Source organism: Bufo bufo, chromosome 1 (assembly GCF_905171765.1).
Source record: "Bufo bufo chromosome 1, aBufBuf1.1, whole genome shotgun sequence".
NCBI lineage: Eukaryota > Metazoa > Chordata > Amphibia > Anura > Bufonidae > Bufo > Bufo bufo.
Genome location: NC_053389.1, coordinates 603,968,652 through 603,990,762, shown reverse-complemented (window position 1 = coordinate 603,990,762; position 22,111 = coordinate 603,968,652). Strand labels below are relative to the sequence as shown.

Here is a 22,111-nt window from a genome sequence, read left to right as displayed (position 1 = left end):
AGAGACACTGCCACTCTGAAAAGCTCTTTTTATACCCAATCATGTTGCCAATTGACCTAATTAGTGTTAATTAGTCTTCCAGCTCTTTGTTATGCTCAAATTTACTTTTTCCAGCCTCTTATTGCTACTTGTCCCAACTTTTTGGGGATTTGTTGACACTGTGAAATTTTGAATCAACGTATTTTTCCTTTAAAATGATACATTTACTCGGATTAAACGTTTGATCTGTCATCTACGTTCTATTACAAATAAAATATTGACATTTTCCATCTCCACATCATTGCATTCAGTTTTTATTCACACTTTGTTTAGTGTCCCAACTTTTTTGGAATCCGGTTTGTAGTTACGTTCAGCTGACATTAGCACATCACTAATGTCAGCCAGCTTAATACACATTTTTCAGGTGACAGAAACCCTTTAAATTCCTCATCATTCAATACTGCGTATATGAATCTCCTCCATTTTGTGTTCCCTATTAAAACCTCCTTGGAGTGTTCTGCTCACAACAATTCCATCCTCAGGCCGTGTTTCATTTGTTGTATGAATATAGAAGGGGTTGAGGTTGTGGGTTTTAACCACCATTGTAGCAAACACCTTTTAGTTGCAAGAAATGTATTATTTGGGAGGTAGACTGCCCCTCAGGTTGCCAATAAAATAAAACCAATTCCGGGGACAATGGAATGTCTATATTCATCAGATTGGCGGCTAAGGCTTTTACTCCTTCCCAGTATGTGTTTGAGTTTGGGCATAAGCATGGACCATGTAATAAGTCAGAGTTTGGGTGATGACATTTGGGACAGCTAGTAATTCTGTCTGCCTTCTTTAGAAGGCGGAAGTCATAAAAACCATAGATTGCCCTATGCATTATTTTAAATTGGGTTTCTCACCATATTTTGTTGAGTATTGCCTTCCTTAACCCTTCCCCAACCCTGTAGAATTTTATCCTGCAGCTCTGGGATCTGCATTTGTTTGCTTCAGGGTTTAAACAGAGAAACCGTGGAGTAACTTGGGCATGCTTGTGTCAAATTGGACAGTGAAAGGGAAGTTGAAGTGTTTCCCTGAATAAGTAAGTCATATTGCATAGGGTCAAATTTCTTTTAAATGTCTAGGAGCCTTGATTTTAGGAATCCCATTATTTGGAGGAATGCCAGAAACTGTGATGGAGCCAACACAAATTTGCTACACACTTCCGAGAAGGTGAGGTACCTTTTCTCCGAGCCATGCCACAAATCCTGTACTTTGTATATGCCTCTGTCCCTCCACTTCTGGAACTGCTTATTATGCAGGCCCTCCTGGAATTCTGGATGACCCCAAAAGTTTAAATTTTTGGATAGTAAAAATGGTAGATTATACATCTTTCTGGTGGCCTTCTACGTGGCTATAGTATCCTTAATTAAGAGACTCTTTTCTACATTAGGAGATAAACATGAGTATCTAGTATGTAATAATGCCTATAATGACCAAGGTTCTACTAAGCTGGCCTCTACTTAGTAGTTGGAATAGTGACTGGACTGCGACACCCAGTCTAAACAGTGTATTAAGTTGCTTGCTAAGTTATATCTTCTAATGTCAGGGAAATTTCTCCCACCTTCTTCTTTCCCATTCAAGGAGTTTTGAAGCAAACAGGAGTAGTGATATAGGGCAATAGTTGGACAAAGAGGACTGAGCAAGGGAATGCTTTTTAAACATAGGTGTGATGGTTGCATGTTTAAAGTAGGAATGGAAGATTCCAGTGATTAGAGATAAGCTGGGATAAACACTCACTGGGGATGAGGTGGGATTGGATTGGGTCAAGTGCACAAGTGGTACAGAAGCATACAGATGCAATCTGTAATGGTGGAGAAGCAGGTTTGGGGGGAAGAGGACTGTGGTTGTGTAGAGGGGCTGCTAGCAACAAAAATGTTTCATGAACAAAAGAAATCTTGGCAGGATTTTAAAGGGGTTGTCCCATGATGAATATTGCTTTTATTTACACCAAGCACCAAAATATGAATATAGTTTATAATTACAATTATAAAAAAATGCTCATTTCACTATATAGTCAACAACTAAGATTTTTCTATTGAACACAATTTACTACATCTACCTTAGCAAAAGTGACACACCTTCACCATTATGATACTCCTTTTCAGCTGGGTTACACTGGTATTGTGGAGAGATCCTCCTGAATAGTCTGCCTCTGAAGCTGCATCGTCTTCTCTGCTTGTCAGGGGAGCTGCTGAGTAAGCAACATGGAAGTCTTCTCCTCTAACAAGCAGAGAAGAAACTGCACCAACACTATCAAGGCAATGGGATTGATGTGGCACACCTTAAGAAGGCAACAAAAGGACTATTTTTAACAGCTTCGGGTGGGATACAAATATTTGTACATATGGCTTTTCTCTGCTGATAAAGTCAGCATCATGTGGGGCAGAGATGCTTCCCACCCACACTCTAGCAACAGAGCCTACAAGCTGCCTGAATCATAAGTTATGACAAGGATAAGAAATACATTGATTTAAAGCTTTCTTTATTGACTACTCACAGTAAAATGACTCTGTGTATGTATGTATGTATGTATGTATGTATATACTGTATGTCTCTTGCAGGCAAATACACTTTGTGGGATAACCCATTTAAGCCTCATGTGAACTGTGTTAAAAAAGCTTATTATTATTTTTTTTTTCGTTAACAGCATTTACTAAAGGAACAAAACTATCATCTTTAAGGAGCAGTCACCTATTCCTGTAGGGCTGCCCATAGCCATGAGCTTCTTGTGCCTGCAACTGATGTTAGAATTACTGTATGTTCATTTCCTTTTTCAGGAGGGTCTTGGCTTTGGAAGATGTGATCCTTCCCGTGCACTCTGCACTTTCCAGGAGGATTTCCAAGAATTTGAAATGATTGATGAGGAAGAAGATGAGGATGAAGAAGAGGAGGAAGATGAGCTCCCACCTCAAGAAAACAGAAAACAAGTAGAAGCACCTCCATCACCAAATCCTTCTCCTCTACCACCTGAGGATACCCTGAAAAACAGGCCATGCACATTAAGACTTAGTGCCCCTCGAACCCAGGTGAGAAACACAAGGGCTTACATCTTAAAAATTTTTACTATTGTAATATCGGTTGGAGCTTTGAATTGCCTACTCAATCTACTAAGGATAGAGGGAGCAAACTGAAGACAAATTTGAGTTCAATACAATCAATAACAATCTGTATTTAGTAACACATGAATCGCCTTTTTTTACAATGTCCAACTGGAGCTTCTTCCATTACAGCAATCTCATTAAGTTATTCAGAAGTAAGGTCACAGAACAGCCCCATCTATGTTTTGGTATCTAATGGAATCAGAGCTGTGCTGACACCTCAGAAATGATGAGCTGAGCTCTTGTAATGCACTGATTTCTCATGCACTGCTAACAGGGAGAGTTCATTTTATTTTTTTCATCTTACTGTACTTAGACTGCAAATTAGCAGAACATGTGTAGACACTGAACAAAAAGAGATTGTCAGGAATTATTAACTCAAGTACCAAGTAGAATTCTGGTTCCCATATGTGAAAAGATTAGAAGACAAGGGTAAAGCCAGTTATTCACAGTCGCTCAACCTCATATATAGACCATATCTAAGAGTAAATATTAGACCAGCGAGCCTGCTTTTTAAGTAGTGGTTTCTCTGTTATTTGAGAAAAACGAATAAATAGATTTGATCACCAGCGCCTGCATTAGGAAGGGTCAATAGAACTGATAATATAAACTTACCACTGTAAAACTTAAGACAAGTAAAGTAACGCATCCTGGAAGACATTTACAAACCACAAAAGATTGGGCCCACAATTTATCTGTATACACATGAGCGCTTACATTAGCACATGCCATATTCCAAATGTCTTATCCCAGAAAAGTAAACTACACCTATTTTTGTTGGTTTGGGTAACAGAAAATACTCACTGGGACAAGTGATAAATAACGAAGGTGTTCAAGAATTATGCCACAATAAATTGTAAGGTTAAATACTAAACTGCTAGAAATATTAGTGTGAATTACATTGTGATAACACAGTAAAGTCTGATTCCCTTATTTTCTTTGGCCTTTCTGATTGTCTTTTTTGTGTACTTTCTCCCATCCAGTTAGTTTTCTTTTTCTTAATTTCTGTTTGTAACATAGAAACTAAAGCTTTGAACATTTTCCTTTTCCCCTCTTATAATTGTTTCTCTATTATATTATCCCATATTGCCTCTGTGTGTCTAATTTCTTTTTCTGTTGTTTGCTGGCTTTAGTATACAGTACATGATCTATTTTTCTTTGTCGTTACTGGTTTGCTTTATCTTAAGTGTTCAGAAAGAAAAATAAAGAGAAGTTTTAAAGAATTGATGTTACTAAATGATGTACAGAAATGCATATGGAGTTGAATGCAATGTATCAATAAATGCTGAAGTAATAGCTATTAGATTTTTTTTAAAGTCCATTAGACCAAAAGTTCATCACTTACAATTCTGTTGTACAAAATACCAGAAGACTTGACATATTATTAGGCATACTGGCCAGTGTGAAAAACGTGAAGAATTTTTTAAAGCTATATACTATATATAGTGACACAGAGAATCATTTAAAAATCATCAAAAATTCAAAAACAATTTTTTTGGCATACAGTGTAAATACTTGAATTAAACAATATGTCATTTTTTGATGACACATTCCCTTTAACCTGGGGTTACACTTTTTGTAATAACACTTTTCCCCACAGAGTGATCGGAACATGAAAAAGCAATTATATTACTCAATGTAGCCCTAGCTTTAAAGGGGTGTTCCAGGATTTTTATATGAATGGCCTACCCTAAGGATTGGCCATTCGTATCTGATTGGCAGGGGCCTGATGCCTTCACTGCCTGCCAGCTGTTCCTGAGTCAGTCCGATATCGGAAATAGGCTCCAGAACTACACAACCCCATCCATTGTTCAGTGGACAGAGCTGCTTACTGTGGTGCTGCTCCGATTGAAGTGAATAGGAGCATAGCCGCAATGAAAATGTTTTTATGGTTAATTTGTCATATGGTGGGTGCCATTAATTACATTGGATTATTTTGAGATGTTCTATTCTCTGAATCTCAGGACACACTTAACAACAACGGTGGATTCATTTCTCAGAGTGACACCTGGGCAGATCCTGAGAGAAATGAGACTGGTGAGAGAGTTAGACTCATTCTTTGCATGGCTGTCTATAACTACTTTCCTGGAATTTCTCATTTGTGTTAGTTTTATATTTTCCTCATGGTTTGGAATGTTTTTGTTCATACTGAAATCATTTGTCTTAGCACGAATTCATTTATTTATCCTCTTTACCTCCTGTTTTGATCTCACTGTCTTTTTCTGAAGGTGCAATATGGTTGTTGCATACCTCTGTGTTTGAATTCCCTATTTTTACTGCAAATTATAAGTATATAATGATTTTCTGTGTAATAAACTAATAATAAAAATTTTCAATCTACAGAAATGGTATCCCATACCCAGGTTACCCATGTTGAAATGGAAACTCAAAAAGAAGATGATGATACTGAAGAGACAGAATTAGACAGTGGAGATATCACTGATGTCTCAAGGATTGTTCCAGACAGGAATCGTGTCTCCAGTCCAGGAGAGCGATGGGCATCAGATTCACAGTTGAGGGTAACTACACCACTTCAAGAGAATCTGGCAGATTTGAGTCCTGAGCAGAGAGGGAGCACCAGAGGACATCCATCTAATTCTTCCAATGAAACAACATCTCCATCTTCAGATCCTGGTATTGAGGCTGATTTGACCAGTCGCGGTCGGTTCCTGCCAACAGGACATTGTAGTCAGGATCTGAGCTCCCCTGGCTCTGATTCTGACATAGAAGGAGAAATAGAAGCAGCATTTGCTTGTGAGGGTGGGAGACTTGTTGGTAACATGATTTCCTCAATATCAGAAACAGAATTAGACTTAACCAGTGAGTCAAGCAGTGGAAGGTCTTCTCATCTCACCAACTCTATTGAAGAGGCAAGCTCTCCAACCTCTGATCCAGAACCAGATCATGTGGGAGAATTAAGGCTTCAAGGAATCAAAGACTCCATCCTGCTAGACAAGGAGAAAGAGAGTGGGCCTTTAATGACAGAACCAGAGGATAAATATAGTACATGGAATGAAGAGGAAAACCTTTCACAAGAAAAAGGAGATCAGAATAAAGAACGAAGTCTGGAAAGTATACGACGCTCATTTTACTTACCTGTAGGACCCAAGCTCATGCCAGAAACAGATGCAAATAGTGAATATGACTCAGACTCTGAATCAGAAGCTGACCTAAGTGAGGATTCAGATTCGCCTTGGCTGCTCAGCAACCTGGTAAATAAGATGATTTCTGAAGGATCCTATCCCATTTCATGCCCAGATGAGTGTTTTCAAAGGCAAACAAGTCCATCATGTGATACTCTTTCTCCTGCCTCTGAGCTGGATCCTGAGTCAGTTAGTCCAGACATTGAGGTTGATCTTACAAGTTCCAAAGAATCCTCACAAGAGCTAGATACAGCACAACAGAGTATAGAGCTGGTGGATATGGAGACACTACAGCATTCTCTTAGTCATCATGATAGAGAGGAAAATGTTCCTGGATTATATGTTCTGCATGACTCACGTGACACTGTAGCTCCAATTTTTGAGGGCCTTCCCCTTCAATTGGAGGGATTATCTCATACAGCTAAATGTCGTCCCCTTTCTCCAGGGCATAAAGTTGAACAGAAACCTTGGCCTGGCACAGAACAAATTCTTCAGGAACGAAGAGATGGCTGGGATATTGATCGTGACTTAGATTCTGGTATTCTAGAGGATAATGATCTTTGTGATGATCTTTGTCAAGAGCTAGACCAAAATCAACCCACAATGGACATTTCAACAGCAAGAACAAATCATGGCTTTAACCTAGAATATACTGGGGAGGAAGACGAAGATATTCCTTATTACAGAAGCCTAAAAAGTTCTTCTTACCATAATTGTGTTGGAGAAGAATCTTTTATGGAGCGGTCTACAGCTGAATCTCGAATCCTAGATGACTCTTTGGCCTATGATTCAATGAAATACACTTTGGTAGTGGATGAGCACACTCAACTTGAGCTGGTTAGTCTTCAGAGATGTACATCTATACTAAGTGATGGCAGTGACCTTCTTAGAGCTTGCGATGCTTGTGACTTGGAAGAGGATGAATTTGGAGATGATGTTGAAGCCCATGAAAATGAATCTTCATCTGAAGACTCATCACCAGAGCCCAACATGCCTTTCTCCAAGAAGTTCCTCAATGTTTTTGTCAACAGCACATCACGGTCCTCCAGTAAGTGCAAGGTTTATTAGAAGTATGTGTGTAGTGAGCTATTTTCTAATTTTTCTAAATATGTTGTATTGTGTGATCCCTACGCCCCTATCTTTGTGAAACCTGCAGCAAGTTCACATTGTCTGCACAATTGTTATATTGTGTCATGTTTTTCAGCCAAATTTCTCACTTTTGTTGAATAATAATACTGTTATCTGATGTTTTCCCCAGGCACTGAGTCTTTTGGGCTATTTTCTTGTGTACTCAATGGAGAAGAGCGTGAACAGACACACAGAGCTGTTTTCAGGTATGAGAATTCTGCTCTGTAATAACTCACAATTGAACCTTTTGCTAACTTTGTTCTGAATATACCTTATTTGACTGCCTGCATTATAAACTCTGCTTTTCACAATACACCAGTCATCCAATGAAAACAACTCTGTTTTCCTTGAATTGTAGCTGGTGTAAATTCTGACTTTAAAATAGATTTTGATTAAAATGGTTATCCCATCAAAGCAATCCACAGGATAAGTAACAAATAGCAATAAACATTGATCATGGTGGTGGTGGAGCGTCTGACAGATGGGATCCCTCACACTCCCGAGATTGAGGGATCCTGAGTTCACTCTCTGAATGGAGCAGTAGTGCCAGTAATGTTGGTCCACCATTCCATTCACTTCTATAAGACTGCCGAAGTACTGTCTACACCATCCCCATAGAAGTGAATGGAATGGTGGACGGACGTTTGCACTACAGCTCCATTCAGAGAGGAGACCTATCCCGTGGACAGGTGATAAATAATTTTCATGGCATAACTCCTTTAATTAGATATAAGAAGACCTTGAACTCAGATTCTAAAAACAAAGTTTAAATTCACCAACAATATACAGTACTAGTAGAATTACTCAGCTTCGAATGGGTCTATTTCATTTGTTGTTTTTGTGTGTGGTTAAAAGACATCCACAGTGCCTTCATAACAGTGACATTCACAGTGCTCACATAACAGTGACATCCACAGTGCCCCCATAACAGTGATATTTATAGTGCCCTGATAACAGTTCCCACAGTTCCCCATACTTTAACAGTGACATCCACAGAGACCCATAACAGTGACATCTACAGCACCCCACGATAACAGTGAGATCCCTAGTGCTCGCATACAAGTGACATCCACAGTTCCCCCATACTTTATCAGTGACATCCACAGAGACCCCATAACAGTGACATTCACAGTGCCCGATAACAGTGAGATCCTTAGTGCTTGCATAATAGTGATATCCACAGTGCCCCCATATCAGTGACATCCACAGTGCCCCATAACAGTAGCATCTACAGCACAGCCATCACTCGTCCTGTTCTGTGAAAAGTCAGTACTGGTTATAAAGGCCTAGAGTCTTTTAAAATTCCTAATGGTCCAGGGTTCAGTCATGTTGCCATCACAGGTCCCTTAGCTATCTCCACTCATGACAGGGACTCTGGACTGGAGCTAGACTGGAGCCTGTATTGAATGTAATTAGGGGGTGGGGCCTTGCGTCCACTGCAATCTCCCTTCTTCACGGGCCCCATAGCAGCTGCGTGGTCTGCCCCTGGCTCTACAGTATGTCATAACCTCTAGTTATAAATATTTATGGCATCTAGAAGCCACCACTTATGTTGGAGTGACCACAGCACACAATATGCATCAACAATATATAAAGCAACATAAGTTCTGTAATCTGGCTATGATGGTAAGATCCCAATTTTTTTTACCAATGGGAGTCAACAAAATCCTATAGACCTCATAGAATTCCCTTCCCAGAAAGGACTAGGGGGGTGATTTATTAAACAGAAATACGCCTAAATTAGGTGCATTTCTGGCACAGATTGCGGAGCAAAAGTCCTTTGCACCTCAATCTGTGACTTTTAGCCGCTCACGCCAGGTCTAAAAAAGTGGGTGTGGTGTGAGCAGGGAAGGGGAGGTAGACCCCTTCATTTACCATTTTCTACGCCTGTTTTAGGCGTAGAATAGGTCTAAATGTAAGACAGCAAAGGACATCTTACATTTAGATGTGGCGCTGGATGTGCTGAAGTTATGAAGAGGCCTGTGCCTCCACCACCAGGTATAGGGCTTATAAAGACTGTATTCTAAAACGCCGGTCTTAATAAATGTGCCCTTAAGTAGTGATGGACGAACATCTGCCGGGGCGGTTCGCGAACGCGATCAAATGTTCGCAAACCGCAAGTTTGCGGCAGGTCCCATTCATTTTAATGGCAGGCGAACCTGAATTACCTTTAGCTCGTATTTGCAGTCAAGAAATAATTACTAGAAGTGCACAAATAGTCCCACAACATGGACAGTGACATACCAGATGCATTATTCGAATTTGCGATCTCCATTCATTTTTGTTTTCAATGCGAAATATCGGCAATATAAATTTCGCGTATGCGCATGCACAAATGCACTATACAGTACCCAAATGCACTGTAAAGAAAGTATATTGGTATATAACACCCCGCTTCAATCAGTTTTTTTGGGGGACGACTGGTATATCACACCAGTAGAAATTATTTGTTCCAATAACGCTTGACCCTCTATATACCTGCAGTATCGCAGCAGAACCGCACACAACTGCCGCACAATACAAATGCACTATTGTAACGGACCGTTTCAGCAGACAAGGGGTTAAAATCCGTTTAGGCGATATGCCCCTTTCTGAGAGACAGGCACAGCTACTGCAGAACACCAAACTCCCGAACTGGATACAAAATAGCACTCCAAACTGGAACCTCACGAATAGCTGCTAGCAGACGAACAGGAATCAGCTTACATTCCTGGCAATCAGTCTCTAACAGCATACAGTGGATCCCCCCAATAACGAGACAAGGCTCCGTGTTGAGGGTCAAGCAGTGGTCTGAGGTGCTGGCACACCCAGCCTGGTTTTTATTACAGTTGTTGCAAATACAGGTCCGCCAACAGGGAGGTATAAAACAACCAAGCCCATCTGGTGTACACGCCCCTAGGGGACCAGAAGGAAGACTGTGACACAGGACAGACATGCAGCACTGCGGGACACACAGAGACAATACACCCCCACAATGCATCATGGTTTCCTCCTCTCTGCCCTGGAGACACCCGAGGAGCAATCCAATTATCTCTCAAGACAAAGGGAAATCACCAATACACATGTGGGGACAACAGAACAGAAATCACAATTTAAACATACAATGTCACAACCCTTTTCAATACACAGACATTTAACATCCCAAAATGGCACGAATTAGACCAGGAGTTCAAGTTAGTTCAAGTCCTTTGTGAACAAATGAGGCCTGGCTGATGAGAGGGCCCATAATCCTGGGGCAAGAGGCCAGCAGCCAGGCTCCTCCAAAACCCAGTGGCGAGGTTGGTTTTGCCACACATCTCCCCCTCCCAGGGAAGACTAACCAGGTACATGACCTCACAGTCAGTACCTGAGTTAGTCTGGCAGTCCACCCACAACCCAATACTGGACCTGTTGAATTTGGTAGCCTGTCTCTGTCCAGTGAGTCCACCAAGGTTATGTTGGTAGCTGGTACTCCCGGTCTCTGTGTTGCTCCCTGGCTTGGAGTGGAGGTTGCTTTGTGGGCAGGTATCAGCGGTACTCTGCCCTGGTGCCAGCGTTACCATGGAAGAAGCCTGGTTGGAGCCTGGTTGTTGGAGGGGGAGACCGACTGTCTCTACCCCCTGTGCTGTAAGTGCAGAGACCACGGTCCCATCTGCACTGTTGTGGGGCTTACTGTCTCCCCCTGGTGCGTTAAGCTGCCGCTGGGGAGAGGGGGTAACGAGCTCCTCTCCCATACATACTTCCAGCCGCTGGGGAGGGCGACCGACCGTCTCCGCTCCCAATACAGTGTCCTGCTGCTGGGGAAAAGAGACTGGGCTCTCTATTCCCTGCTGGACACTCTGCTGCTGGGGGACAGGACCGACTGTCTCTGCCTCCTGTAACTCCGCCTGCCGCTGGGGAATGGAGACTGGGCTCCCAATTCCCAATAAATCACACAGCCGCTGGGGAATGGAGACTGGTCTCCCAATTCTCAATAAATCACACGGCCGCTGGGGAATGGAGACTGGGCTCCCAATTCCCTGTACATCACTCGGCCGCTGGGGAATGGAGACTGGGCTCCCAATTCCCAATAAATCACACGGCCGCTGGGGAATGGAGACTGGGCTCCCAATTCCCTGTACATCACACGGCCGCTGGGGAATGGAGACTGGGCTCCCAATTCCCGGCACATCACTCGGCCGCTGGGGAATGGAGACTGGGCTCCCAATTCCCAAAAAATCATGCTGCTGCTGGGGGGCAGGAACAACTACCTCTGCTCCCTGTAACTCAGCCTGCCGCTGGGGAGGGAGGACGCTGCTCTCCTCCCTGCACTTCACACTGCCGCTGGGGAATGGAGACTGGGCTCCCAATTCCCTGCAGGACCGGTGGAGAGGCCTCGGTCCCATCTCTACCGGCCACCTGGGGTCCTTCCCAGTAACACTCTACAATATCTGCCCAGCTGAATGGGTCTGGATCTGGGTCTGTCACCTTACTGTCCTGCTGAGCTTTCCCAATGGAGTGGAAGAGATCTCGGTAGTCCTGCTCCAGTTCCCACTCCAGGGTTGCTAGGTGAGCCAGGTCTTGCTCTACCTCATGGGGGTCATCCCACTCATGCCTAGCCTCCCTCTCATAGAAAATGTCCTGAAGTCTGGACTGTGCAGGGCTCCCGAAGTCAGGCTCTGCAAAGGACTCCCATAACAAGCCAGGACCATCAAACTCCTCTCCCTCTGGCTTGTCATGTTCGGCTGTCCAGGGTATATACTGTGCCATATACCACCAAAGCGCCTGGTAGGCATCCTCCAGCCATAGCTCCTGCCATACCCGGTGCTCTAGTTCCTTCACCCATTCCTCCAGGGGCTGCTCTCCCAGGAAGGGCATCCGCAGGGCCACTTGCTTCTGCAACCGCTGCTCTTCACTGGGGAGACTCTCACCCCGCTGGTATTGTACATTATCCAGGGCCTGGTACCATATGCCTTTCCTTAATGCATCCCGGCCATCCAGGTCCTCCTCCTCGTATAACACTGCTGGTTCCATCCTGTTGCTTTTAGGGTCGCTGTACTGGGACATGCGTTGCCCTTAAAAATTGTAGAATCCACAGAAATGGTGTCTCCTGTAGCTGTCCTTCTGGCTGTAGGAACGATCCCGCCGCTTGCCACCAATGTAACGGACCGCTTCAGCAGACAAGGGGTTAAAATCCGTTTATATGGCGATATGCCCCTTTCTGAGAGACAGGCACAGCTACTGCAGAACACCAAACTCCCGAACTGGATACAAAATAGCACTCCAAACTGGAACCTCAGGAATAGCTGCTAGCAGACGAACAGGAATCAGCTTACACTCCTGGCAATCAGTCTCTAACAGCATACAGTGGATCCCCCCAATAACGAGACAAGGCTCCATGTTGAGGGTCAAGCAGTGGTCTGAGGTGCTGGCACACCCAGCCTGGTTTTTATTACAGTTGTTGCAAATACAGGTCCGCCCACAGGGAGGTATAAAACAACCAAGCCCATCTGGTGTACACGCCCCTAGGGGACCAGAAGGAAGACTGTGACACAGGACAGACATGCAGCACTGCGGGACACACAGAGACAATACATCCCCACAATGCATCATGGTTTCCTCCTCTCTGCCCTGGAGACACCCAAGGAGCAATCCAATTATCTCTCAAGACAAAGGGAAATCACCAATACACATGTGGGGACAACAGAACAGAAATCACCATTTAAACATACAATGTCACAACCCTTTTCAATACACAGACATTTAACATCCCAAAATGGCACGAATTAGACCAGGAGTTCAAGTTAGTTCAAGTCCTTTGTGAACAAATGAGGCCTGGCTGATGAGAGGGCCCATAATCCTGGGGCAAGAGGCCAGCAGCCAGGCCCCTCCAAAACCCAGTGGCGAGGTTGGTTTAGCCACAACTATAATATACTTTCTAACATAGAAAGTATATTATAACATTGTACAAGGAAGGCAATCCATTAGAATATACATAAAGATAAAACGTAACCTTTAATAATTTTATTATGAGGGTCTATTCACACGTCCGTAAGTGTTTTGCAGAACCGGCAATGTGCATTCCGCAATTTGTGGACCGCACATCGCCGGCACTATAATAGAAAATGCCTAATCTTGTCTGCAATTGCGGACAAGAATAGGACATGTTGTATTTTTTTGCGGAAACGGAAGCACAAATGCGGAAGATGCGGATGCGGACAGCACATTCCGGCCCCATTGAAAATGAATGGGCTTTTGCGGAACGGATGCGGACCCATTTTGTGGACGTGTGAATAGAAAAGATATCCCTCAAAATGAAAATAAATGAAATTATTAAAGTTAACCAAAAAGCATACCGTAGATGTGGTCGGCAATAACAAGTGCTCGGCGGCACTAAATCAGGTGCTCGGCGGCACCAAATCAGAAACCATATGTCCTACCACAATCCGGGGGGGTTCCAGTGCACATCGATGAATCCAGGAGGGAAAACAAAAAAACATCCATCCCTGGGCTAGATGATGATGTGGTATTGAAGGACAGGGTGGGAAAAGAACTGTCCCTGATATTGCCCTACAGGGGGTGCTATTCTGGCCCTGATAGCCTAACCACAGACCACCCGCCCTGATAAGAGCGACCCCGTCCGGAACCTTATCCTATATAAAAATGGCCCTAGTAAGCCCCTAGCCCCTAGGCCCCTGAATTCCAGGTGATCACTATATAGATCTATGTGTTTTTGACTCATTATAAAAGTATATTATAAGTATATCGCACCCCTCTGTGTATCACACATATCGATAGCACACCTATACTAGTGCTTAAAATTACTTTTGTGGCCCTATTAGCTAGCGTTTGGTGTCCCCAATAGCCTGTCCCTGCTCCACACAGCAACCTATCCCTACACTGGCAAAACACTGAATGTAAAATGGCGGCCAGATCAGGTTTATTTATAAGGTAGGGGGTATGTCCATGTGCTGAAATGTCTCAATTGGCTGTTCTGTACCACCTGATGGATGTGTCATGGGTCAAAGTTCTTCACAATGTAAAAGAATATGGCGGGCGCGAATTTCTCCATATGTTCGCATGTTCGGCGAATCGCAAACACGCAAAGTTCGCCGCGAAGCGACCTCCGGGCGAACCGCAAGGCCATTTCTACCCTTAAGTTTCATAAATTATAACTTGATGTTATATAACAAATATATGAAGGTTACACAGCCAACCCATTCAAAACACTGAACACTTGTTAAGCAGTTTGTCCAGCCGTTAATATTGATGACCTATCGCCAATCAGTTGGTTGACTTTATCATCATTACACTATATCTCGTCTCCTGTGGAGCAGTGGCGTACTGCAATTACAAGTATTCGCTCCATTCACTTGAATGGAGTGAGTACTTGTATTACACTGCACTTCCGAGATGAAGTGCAGCGTGATGAACAGAAAGCGGCACTAGCAGGGAGCACTCTCCAAACTCTTAAAACAGCTGATCAGTGGGATTGCCGGGTGTCGGACCCCTGCTGATCAGATATTTATGACCTATCCTGACGATAGATCATCAATGTTAACAGCTGGACAACCCCTTTAAATATGTGTAGTTTTATTTCATTCTCTTTTTCTCATCCTTTAAACAGAAATGTAGGATTCATGTTCAGGCTTGGCTGAGCATGTGTCGGGTAAATTAGCTGTTGGCCTTAGCTATCTCATGTGGACATCCAACTTTAGGGTGGAGCAATATTTAGCTATTGACAAAACTTTGGCTCCATCAAGTGGACAAATCTTATATGGTAAAATGCTTCTTCGCTATCTGTACAATGTTAGTATCACAGTGTCAAACCTTTTCATCCTTCTGGGGCTTTTATGCATTTTTGGAAGAAAATGGTTCAGCAATAACGTTTGCATTGAAGTGTGTGTCATTTAGACACAAGAGACCCATCTTTGAAATGTGATTAGGTCTACACAGTGTTAGTACTGTTCCTGTACTGAGCTACTCAGCTTTAGCATATTGAAAATAACAGCAGTATATTTGCAGTAGGCATCAAAATACTGCTTTCAAAAAAAGGTAACAATGAATACCAGGTTGCAGTAAGTAATTGATTATAGGGGTTGCCCAAGCTAAAACAAACATGTTTAAATGGCAGGGAGGGGGTTACATAAATAACACGTTATACCTACCAGTTTGACCCCACTATGTTCCTCCTGGCTGGGCTTTGTATATGTGGCTGCAGCAGTGATGTGTCTATATACAGTCATGACTGCAAGTGTTGGCACCCCTGACATTTTTCCAGAAAATGTACTTTTCTTTCTGAAAATTATTGTAATTACACGTTTTGTTATACACATGTTTATTTCCTTTGTGTGTATTGAAGAAAAAAAAAAGCAAATTGGACATAATTTCATATAAAACTCCAAAAATGGGCCAGACAAAATTGTTGGCACCTTTTCAAAATTGTGGGTAACAACTTTGTTTCAACCATGTGATGCTTGATCAAACTAACCTGTGGCAACTAACAGGTGTGGGCAATATAAAAATCACACCTGAAACCAGATAAAAAGGAGAGAAGTTGACTTAATCTTTGCATCGTGTGTCTGTGTGTGCCACATGGAGAACAGAAAGAAGAGAACTGACTGAGGACTTGAGAACCAAAAATGTGGAAAAATAATAATAACCTCAAGGTTACAAGTCCATCTCTAGAGATCTTCATGTTCCATTGTCCATGGTGTGCAACATAATCAAGAAGTTTACAACGCATAGCACTGTAGCTAATCTTCCTGGACGTGGACGGAAGAGAAAAATTGATGAAAGGTTGCAACGCAGGATGGGTGTCATGGATGTAGTAGGGGAGAACACCAAAAGACAATCAAGAAGGAAGGGGAAAGACACTAGACCTCACCGCTAGGGAAGGAAAAGGGTCACCACCTATAAAACCCTGCTCCTGGCCCTAACTCCTATCCATATGGGCACCTCTCGATGGTAGAGATACCCATACACGGGAACCTAGAAAACCATGGTGACCATCAGATGCCCTAAAGATAATGACAGGGCAGAGACCACCCGTTCCTTCCCTGGTGAAGGAACTAGCGTCTCACTGAGGCCTAGTAAACAACCAGGGAAGGGGGGGGGGGAATACAAAACACGACAAGTGGAACACTTAACTTCAGAGGATGAAGGATGAACAGGACTTAAACACGAACCCCACTCCAGCTCTTCCAAGACCAAATGAAGCTAACCCAAGCAAGGAGTGATGGGAAAAGTCAGACTAAATAGGGAGAGGTAAAGGTCACATGATCCACACCTGAACAGGAGTTGTGGACATACCAGCAACACACAGACAAAGTGAAACCAAAAGAGGCTGTGAGATCACTAATGCGTAGATAATCTTTCAGACCTTCTGAGACCTGTCACAGATGTGACAATAGGTCCAGATGGTGGATAAGCAGGCCCAATCAAGTTCTAAAGCTGTCCTGCAGGCTCCGGTTGCATGAGTGTTAGCGCAAACTGTCCTTTGACATTTGAATGAAATGACACACTATGACAGGAGATCCAGGAGGACCCCACTGCTGACACAGAGACATAAAAAAACTAGACTGCAGTTTGCCAAAATGTATGTGAGTAAGCCAAAATCCTTCTGAGAAAACGTCTTGTGGTCAGATGAGACCAAGATAGACCTTTTTAGTAAAGCACATCATTCTACTGTTTACCGAAAACAGAATAAGGTCTACAAAAAAGAACACAGTACCTACAGTCAAATATAGTGGAGGTTCAAATATGTTTTGGGGTTGTTTTGCTGCCTCTGGCACTGGGTGCCTTGAATGTGTGCAAGGCATCATGAAATCTGAAGATTACCAAAGGATTTTGGGTCGCAATGTAGGGCACAGTGTCAGAAGCTGGGTTTGCATCCTAGGCCATGGGTCTTCCAGTCTTCCAGCAGGACAATGACCCCAAACATACTCCAAGAAGCACCCAGAAATGGATTTGAACAAAGCGCTGGAGAGTTCTGAAGTGGCCAGCAAGGAGTCTAGATCTAAATCCCATTGAACACCTGTGGAGAGATCTTAAAATTACTGTTGGGAGAAGGCATCCTTCAAATATGAGTTTGTAAAATCCCAGTTGAGAGGTGTAAGAAGCTTTATGGTTATAGGAAGCAATTGATTTCAATTATTTCTTCCAAAGGGTGTGCAACCAAATATTATGTAAATTTGTCTGGCTCCTTTTTTGGAGTTTTGTGTGAAATTATATTATTATATTATTGTTCCAATACACACAAAGGAAATAAACATGTATAACAAAACATGTATTTGCAATAATTTTCTGGGAGAAATACTTCATTTACTGGAAAAATTTCAGGGGTTTCAACACTTACAGCCATGACTGTACCATGTGTGAACACTGCAGCCAATCATGGCCTCAGCATTATCGTGTCTTATACAGCTGAGACCAGTGATATTGGCTGCAGCAGTCACATGCTATATTCCTGCACATCCCCACTGCAGTGTGTAAACAAGCAGGAGGATCAGATCGGTGATGCAGGGGATGGCACTGGAGTATAACATAATTTTTTATTCTTTCCAATTGGGAGGCTTCTCCAAGATTTTTAATTATCGCGGGCAACCCGTTTCTGGCTCACTTACCTTAGTGTATGTGTGGCAGCTACCTGATAATCATCTATTTCTCACTGATGGTTTAGTAATCTGTACTTTATAATCATTCTGCCCTTGCTGTAATAACAATCAGTTCTCCATACACTGACTTCCTGATGAGCCTGTAAAACCGTGCACAAGGCATAGCTCAGCAGGCAGAGACTTGTGTTTATACACAGCTGCAAATCTAAGGAGTGAGAACTGTAGGGGGAGGGAGAGAGCTGCAGCCTGAACCAATGATAAGACAGGAGGTGTGTCTCGGACTACATCAGACTTCCTGTATATACAGCAGATAAACTGTAGCCACAGATCACAGCTCTAAAATAAAGAAGCTGACCCAAAATAGAAATAACCAGCAGCAGGGGTATAGCTAAAGGCTCATGGGCCCTGGTGCTTGGGCCCCCCTTACCCCAGTTCTTTAAACAGTGTATTTAGTTATGCTGTGAAAGACAATCATTATTTTTACTTGGATACTGTCTGTGACTCTCTTATTCAGGTTTATTCCTCGTCATGAAGATGAGCTTGAGCTAGATGTTGATGACCCATTACTGGTGGAGTGTGAGGATGGTTCATGGTGTCGTGGTTATAACATGAGGACGGGAGAACGAGGGATTTTCCCTTCATTTTATGCTCATGAGGTTGTGTGTCCAGTGAAGGAGAATGTTGGTAAGGTTCTGCAGGAGTCAAATGTTTTGTAAAACTACAATTTTTATTTTTCAGATATTATTCCTCCAGTCTTGAATAGACATACATAAATTATGTTTTAAAGTGTTATTTCCATCTTACGGCATATTCAACAAATGTGTGATAGATGCAGTTACCACCTCTGGACCTGTATTTTTGTCAAGAAGAAGAAGGGGTGGACTGGCCATAGACCCTACAGAGAATTTGCCCAGTGGGCCACCAGAGCCCTCCTCATGACTGCCAGCTGGATACCTAACAATCTGATGCTCTCAGTAGTAATTAATGATAGGGGCATCAGATACTTTTGCCCCTGGCCGGTGGCTGCAGGTAACCTCCTGAATTGAACTATATCGCCGTCCTCAGGACGGTGATAAAGTTGAATACTGCAGAGGGACCCGGGGGGGTCTTAACTATGGTTTTTGGTTGTGTTAGGGTGACATTTTGTGCAGCACTACAGTGTTACTGGCCCCGACTACTTCTGTTGTCCCTGCCTATTTGTGTTGTGCCTGCCTAGTTGTGTTTCAACCGAGTGACAGCCGTTTTCAGAACCAATAGAAGTCTATGGGGCAATTCACATGGTGTTTTTTTAACCTCCAGTAAATAGGACATGTCCTATTTTTGGATATTTTCACAGTAATATCGAAACCCCTTTAAAATCAATAGGCCCATATTTATCAGCCATTTAGACGGGAATGCACCCATCTAACGGTCATCAAAAATGGGTAAAAGTGCCTTTCAAGGGTTTAAAAAAAAAAAAAAAAAACCTCATCCACTTGAACGCGAGGGAACACTCACTCTGCACTAGAGGAAGCAGGACCTGACACTCTCAGCATCAGGTCCTGCTCCCTCTAGTGCAGAGCAAGCATTCCCTCATATTCAAATGAAATAAAAATACTTTTCGTACCAAGCAGAATGGAGGGCACTATTGAGGGCAATATTTATACTGAAGGGCACTGTTGGAGGCAGTATTTATACTGGAGGGTACTATTGGGACCCTTTTATATACAGGAGTCACTGTGGGGGGTCTTATATATACTGGGGTCACTATGGGAAAACATTATAGACACTGGGGACACTACAGGGGGCCATTATAGATACTGGGGGCAATATGGTGGCTATTATATATTCTGGGAGCACTATGGGAATGCATAATATATATTCTGAAGGCACTGCCAGGGTTGGCATTTTCTAAAAAACAAACAAAAAAAACCAGACATTCATCTGTTTTCATAGCAGTTTTTAATGACGATGAAAAGAAGCAATTAAAATGGACAAATAGAAAGAAAATGGATGCAGAATGGCCATGAAAAACTGACAGTGAAGCCGTAATATATTTTATCTGCTACAACTAGACTCATTAAGCTACATTTAAAAGGACAATTTTTGAGGTCACTCATCACATTTATGCATGACCATTTTTCACCATTGCATTTTATGGGGAAAGTTGCACCTTTAAAACAGTATGTAAAATTAAAATTTGTTGATTTCTTTGATGTTGTAGCACAAAAGATGTTTCAAGAAAAGCATTTATGTCCTAGAAATGGTAGACTTCTTGTATCATCCTTTAGGCCAGCACAATACTCATATGCTTCTATTATAGAATGTCATTAAAGGGAACCTGTCATCAACTTTATGCTGGCCTTATTGAGGGCAGGATAAAATAGTGACAGAAATGCTGATGTCAGCGGTGTGTCACTCATAAGCTAATAGTAGGTGGTTGCTGAGAACCAGCATCATAATCATTACAGCTCAGGCCTTGAAAAGAGTCAAATCTACCCAAGAAGAGAGTCATGGTTATTCATAATCTCCTGCTCTCTCACCCATCTGCTGATGATTGGCAGTTCTCTTCTAGAGAGAAAGGGAGAAAACTAGGTGGAAGACTGTCAGTCATCAGCAGGTGGGCAAGGAGAGCAGGAATTCATGGATAACCATGACTCTTCTCAGGTGGCCGTGACTCTTTTCCAGGCCTAGTCTGCGATGATTTCAAAATGACAGACCGCTGAAATCAACTCACTTGTCTCTACTTTATTCTTCCATTAGTATGGGCAGCATAAAGTTGATGACAGGTTCCCTTTAATGTACATATTTTGCAAATGTCATCTGTACCTCCTCGCACTATGCTATCTATATAGCATTCCATTCTAATTCTCATGCAATTCGGATGGCTTTGCATATAATGTGGTATGCTGTGATGCAATGCTTAAATAGACTAACATGCCATCCATTCACATGGAGAATGCACCATCTGTACATAATTCACCAGGTTGGAAACAGCATAAATGCTTATGTATCTTAGAATTGCCGCCCATCTTTTGGCTATAGTATATGTCTATTACAGTACTATATATTTTTTTTTACTTTCTGTACAGTAATCAAAGGAAATTCTCCTTGGGTCCAGATGTTTGATGTGCAGTTTCTGGGTTCTGTTGAAGTTCCACATCATCAGGGCAATGGTATTCTGTGTGCAGCCATGCAGAAGGTAAGTAACTGGTGACAGCAACATAGGATAAAAGGCTGTGGTGAAAGGATACCAGAATCCTCTTTTTCTGAAAACATTTACCATGTAAAAGAAAAGCAGTCTGGTATAAAGGGAACTTGTCACCTCTGTTTTGGCAACAAAACTAGGTACTCAAATTGGCATGTAGAGCAAAGCAATGATGGTTGTTCCTTATCATTTCTCCTAAACAATGTGCAAAACCTTTGTAAATTGGCTTCAAAGCGTTCCTGCCCTGAGCCAATGAAGAGGAATGAGGGCTTTAGCTGCTGCCAGATATGGGTGGTTAGATTATTCTTAGAAGGGAAGTAAGAAGAGCTTACCCTTGCTAGGGCGATTTGGTCAAATGAGAGGGAGAGAGAGGTCGAGCAAACTTTCCGAATAGTCCCCTCGACCTGATTCCAGTTGCTAGAAATAAGTGGGCATTCATACCAGAAATGGGAGAGGGAGCCGGCATGTGTTTCACATCTCCAGCAGTTCCTTGATGGTGATAGCTTGTGTGCATAGAGAAATTCTGGGGTTTTGTACCACCGGGTTAACAATTTATAATGGTTCTCCTGTAGTCTCACTCAAGAGGAAAAGCCATGAGATGTGTGTAGAATTGTTCAAATCTCTTGATCTTTTAGAGTTATGTTCAGCTCTCTCTCCCAGGAGGAAATGAGGGCGAGTTTAGAGGGAGTCCTAGGGGTGATAAGTAGTGAATAAAGTTTTCTGTCTTTCCGTGGCATTAGTAGGCCAGAGTCTAACATAGTTTCAAATGGACTGAGTTGTCTGCCAAGGGAGTAAGCTTGTAGAAATCTTTCCACTACTCTCCTAAAATGTGCTAAATGGAGTGGGGTAATAGGCGTATATTGCATGAGATCTTGTAGCTTTTCTGCTAATGGCAACTTGTTTGCATGGAAGAGGTCTGAGATAGGGATATTTTTGAGTTTTTCCCAGAAGTCT

At 42.7% G+C, this 22,111-nt stretch overlaps 1 protein-coding gene across 1 annotated transcript in view; it reads left to right on the top strand.

Annotated features, from left to right (window-relative positions):
* Nucleotides 1–22,111, top strand: part of MAPK8IP2 (mitogen-activated protein kinase 8 interacting protein 2) — an 87,791-nt gene that overhangs the window by 45,980 nt on the left and 19,700 nt on the right. Inside the window, exons 3-9 of the mRNA XM_040415756.1 lie at nucleotides 2,805–3,053; nucleotides 4,259–4,268; nucleotides 5,079–5,162; nucleotides 5,469–7,316; nucleotides 7,527–7,602; nucleotides 18,485–18,654; nucleotides 21,042–21,151. Coding sequence (XP_040271690.1) covers nucleotides 2,805–3,053; nucleotides 4,259–4,268; nucleotides 5,079–5,162; nucleotides 5,469–7,316; nucleotides 7,527–7,602; nucleotides 18,485–18,654; nucleotides 21,042–21,151 — 2,547 coding nt within the window. The remainder of the gene's footprint in view (nucleotides 1–2,804; nucleotides 3,054–4,258; nucleotides 4,269–5,078; nucleotides 5,163–5,468; nucleotides 7,317–7,526; nucleotides 7,603–18,484; nucleotides 18,655–21,041; nucleotides 21,152–22,111) is intronic.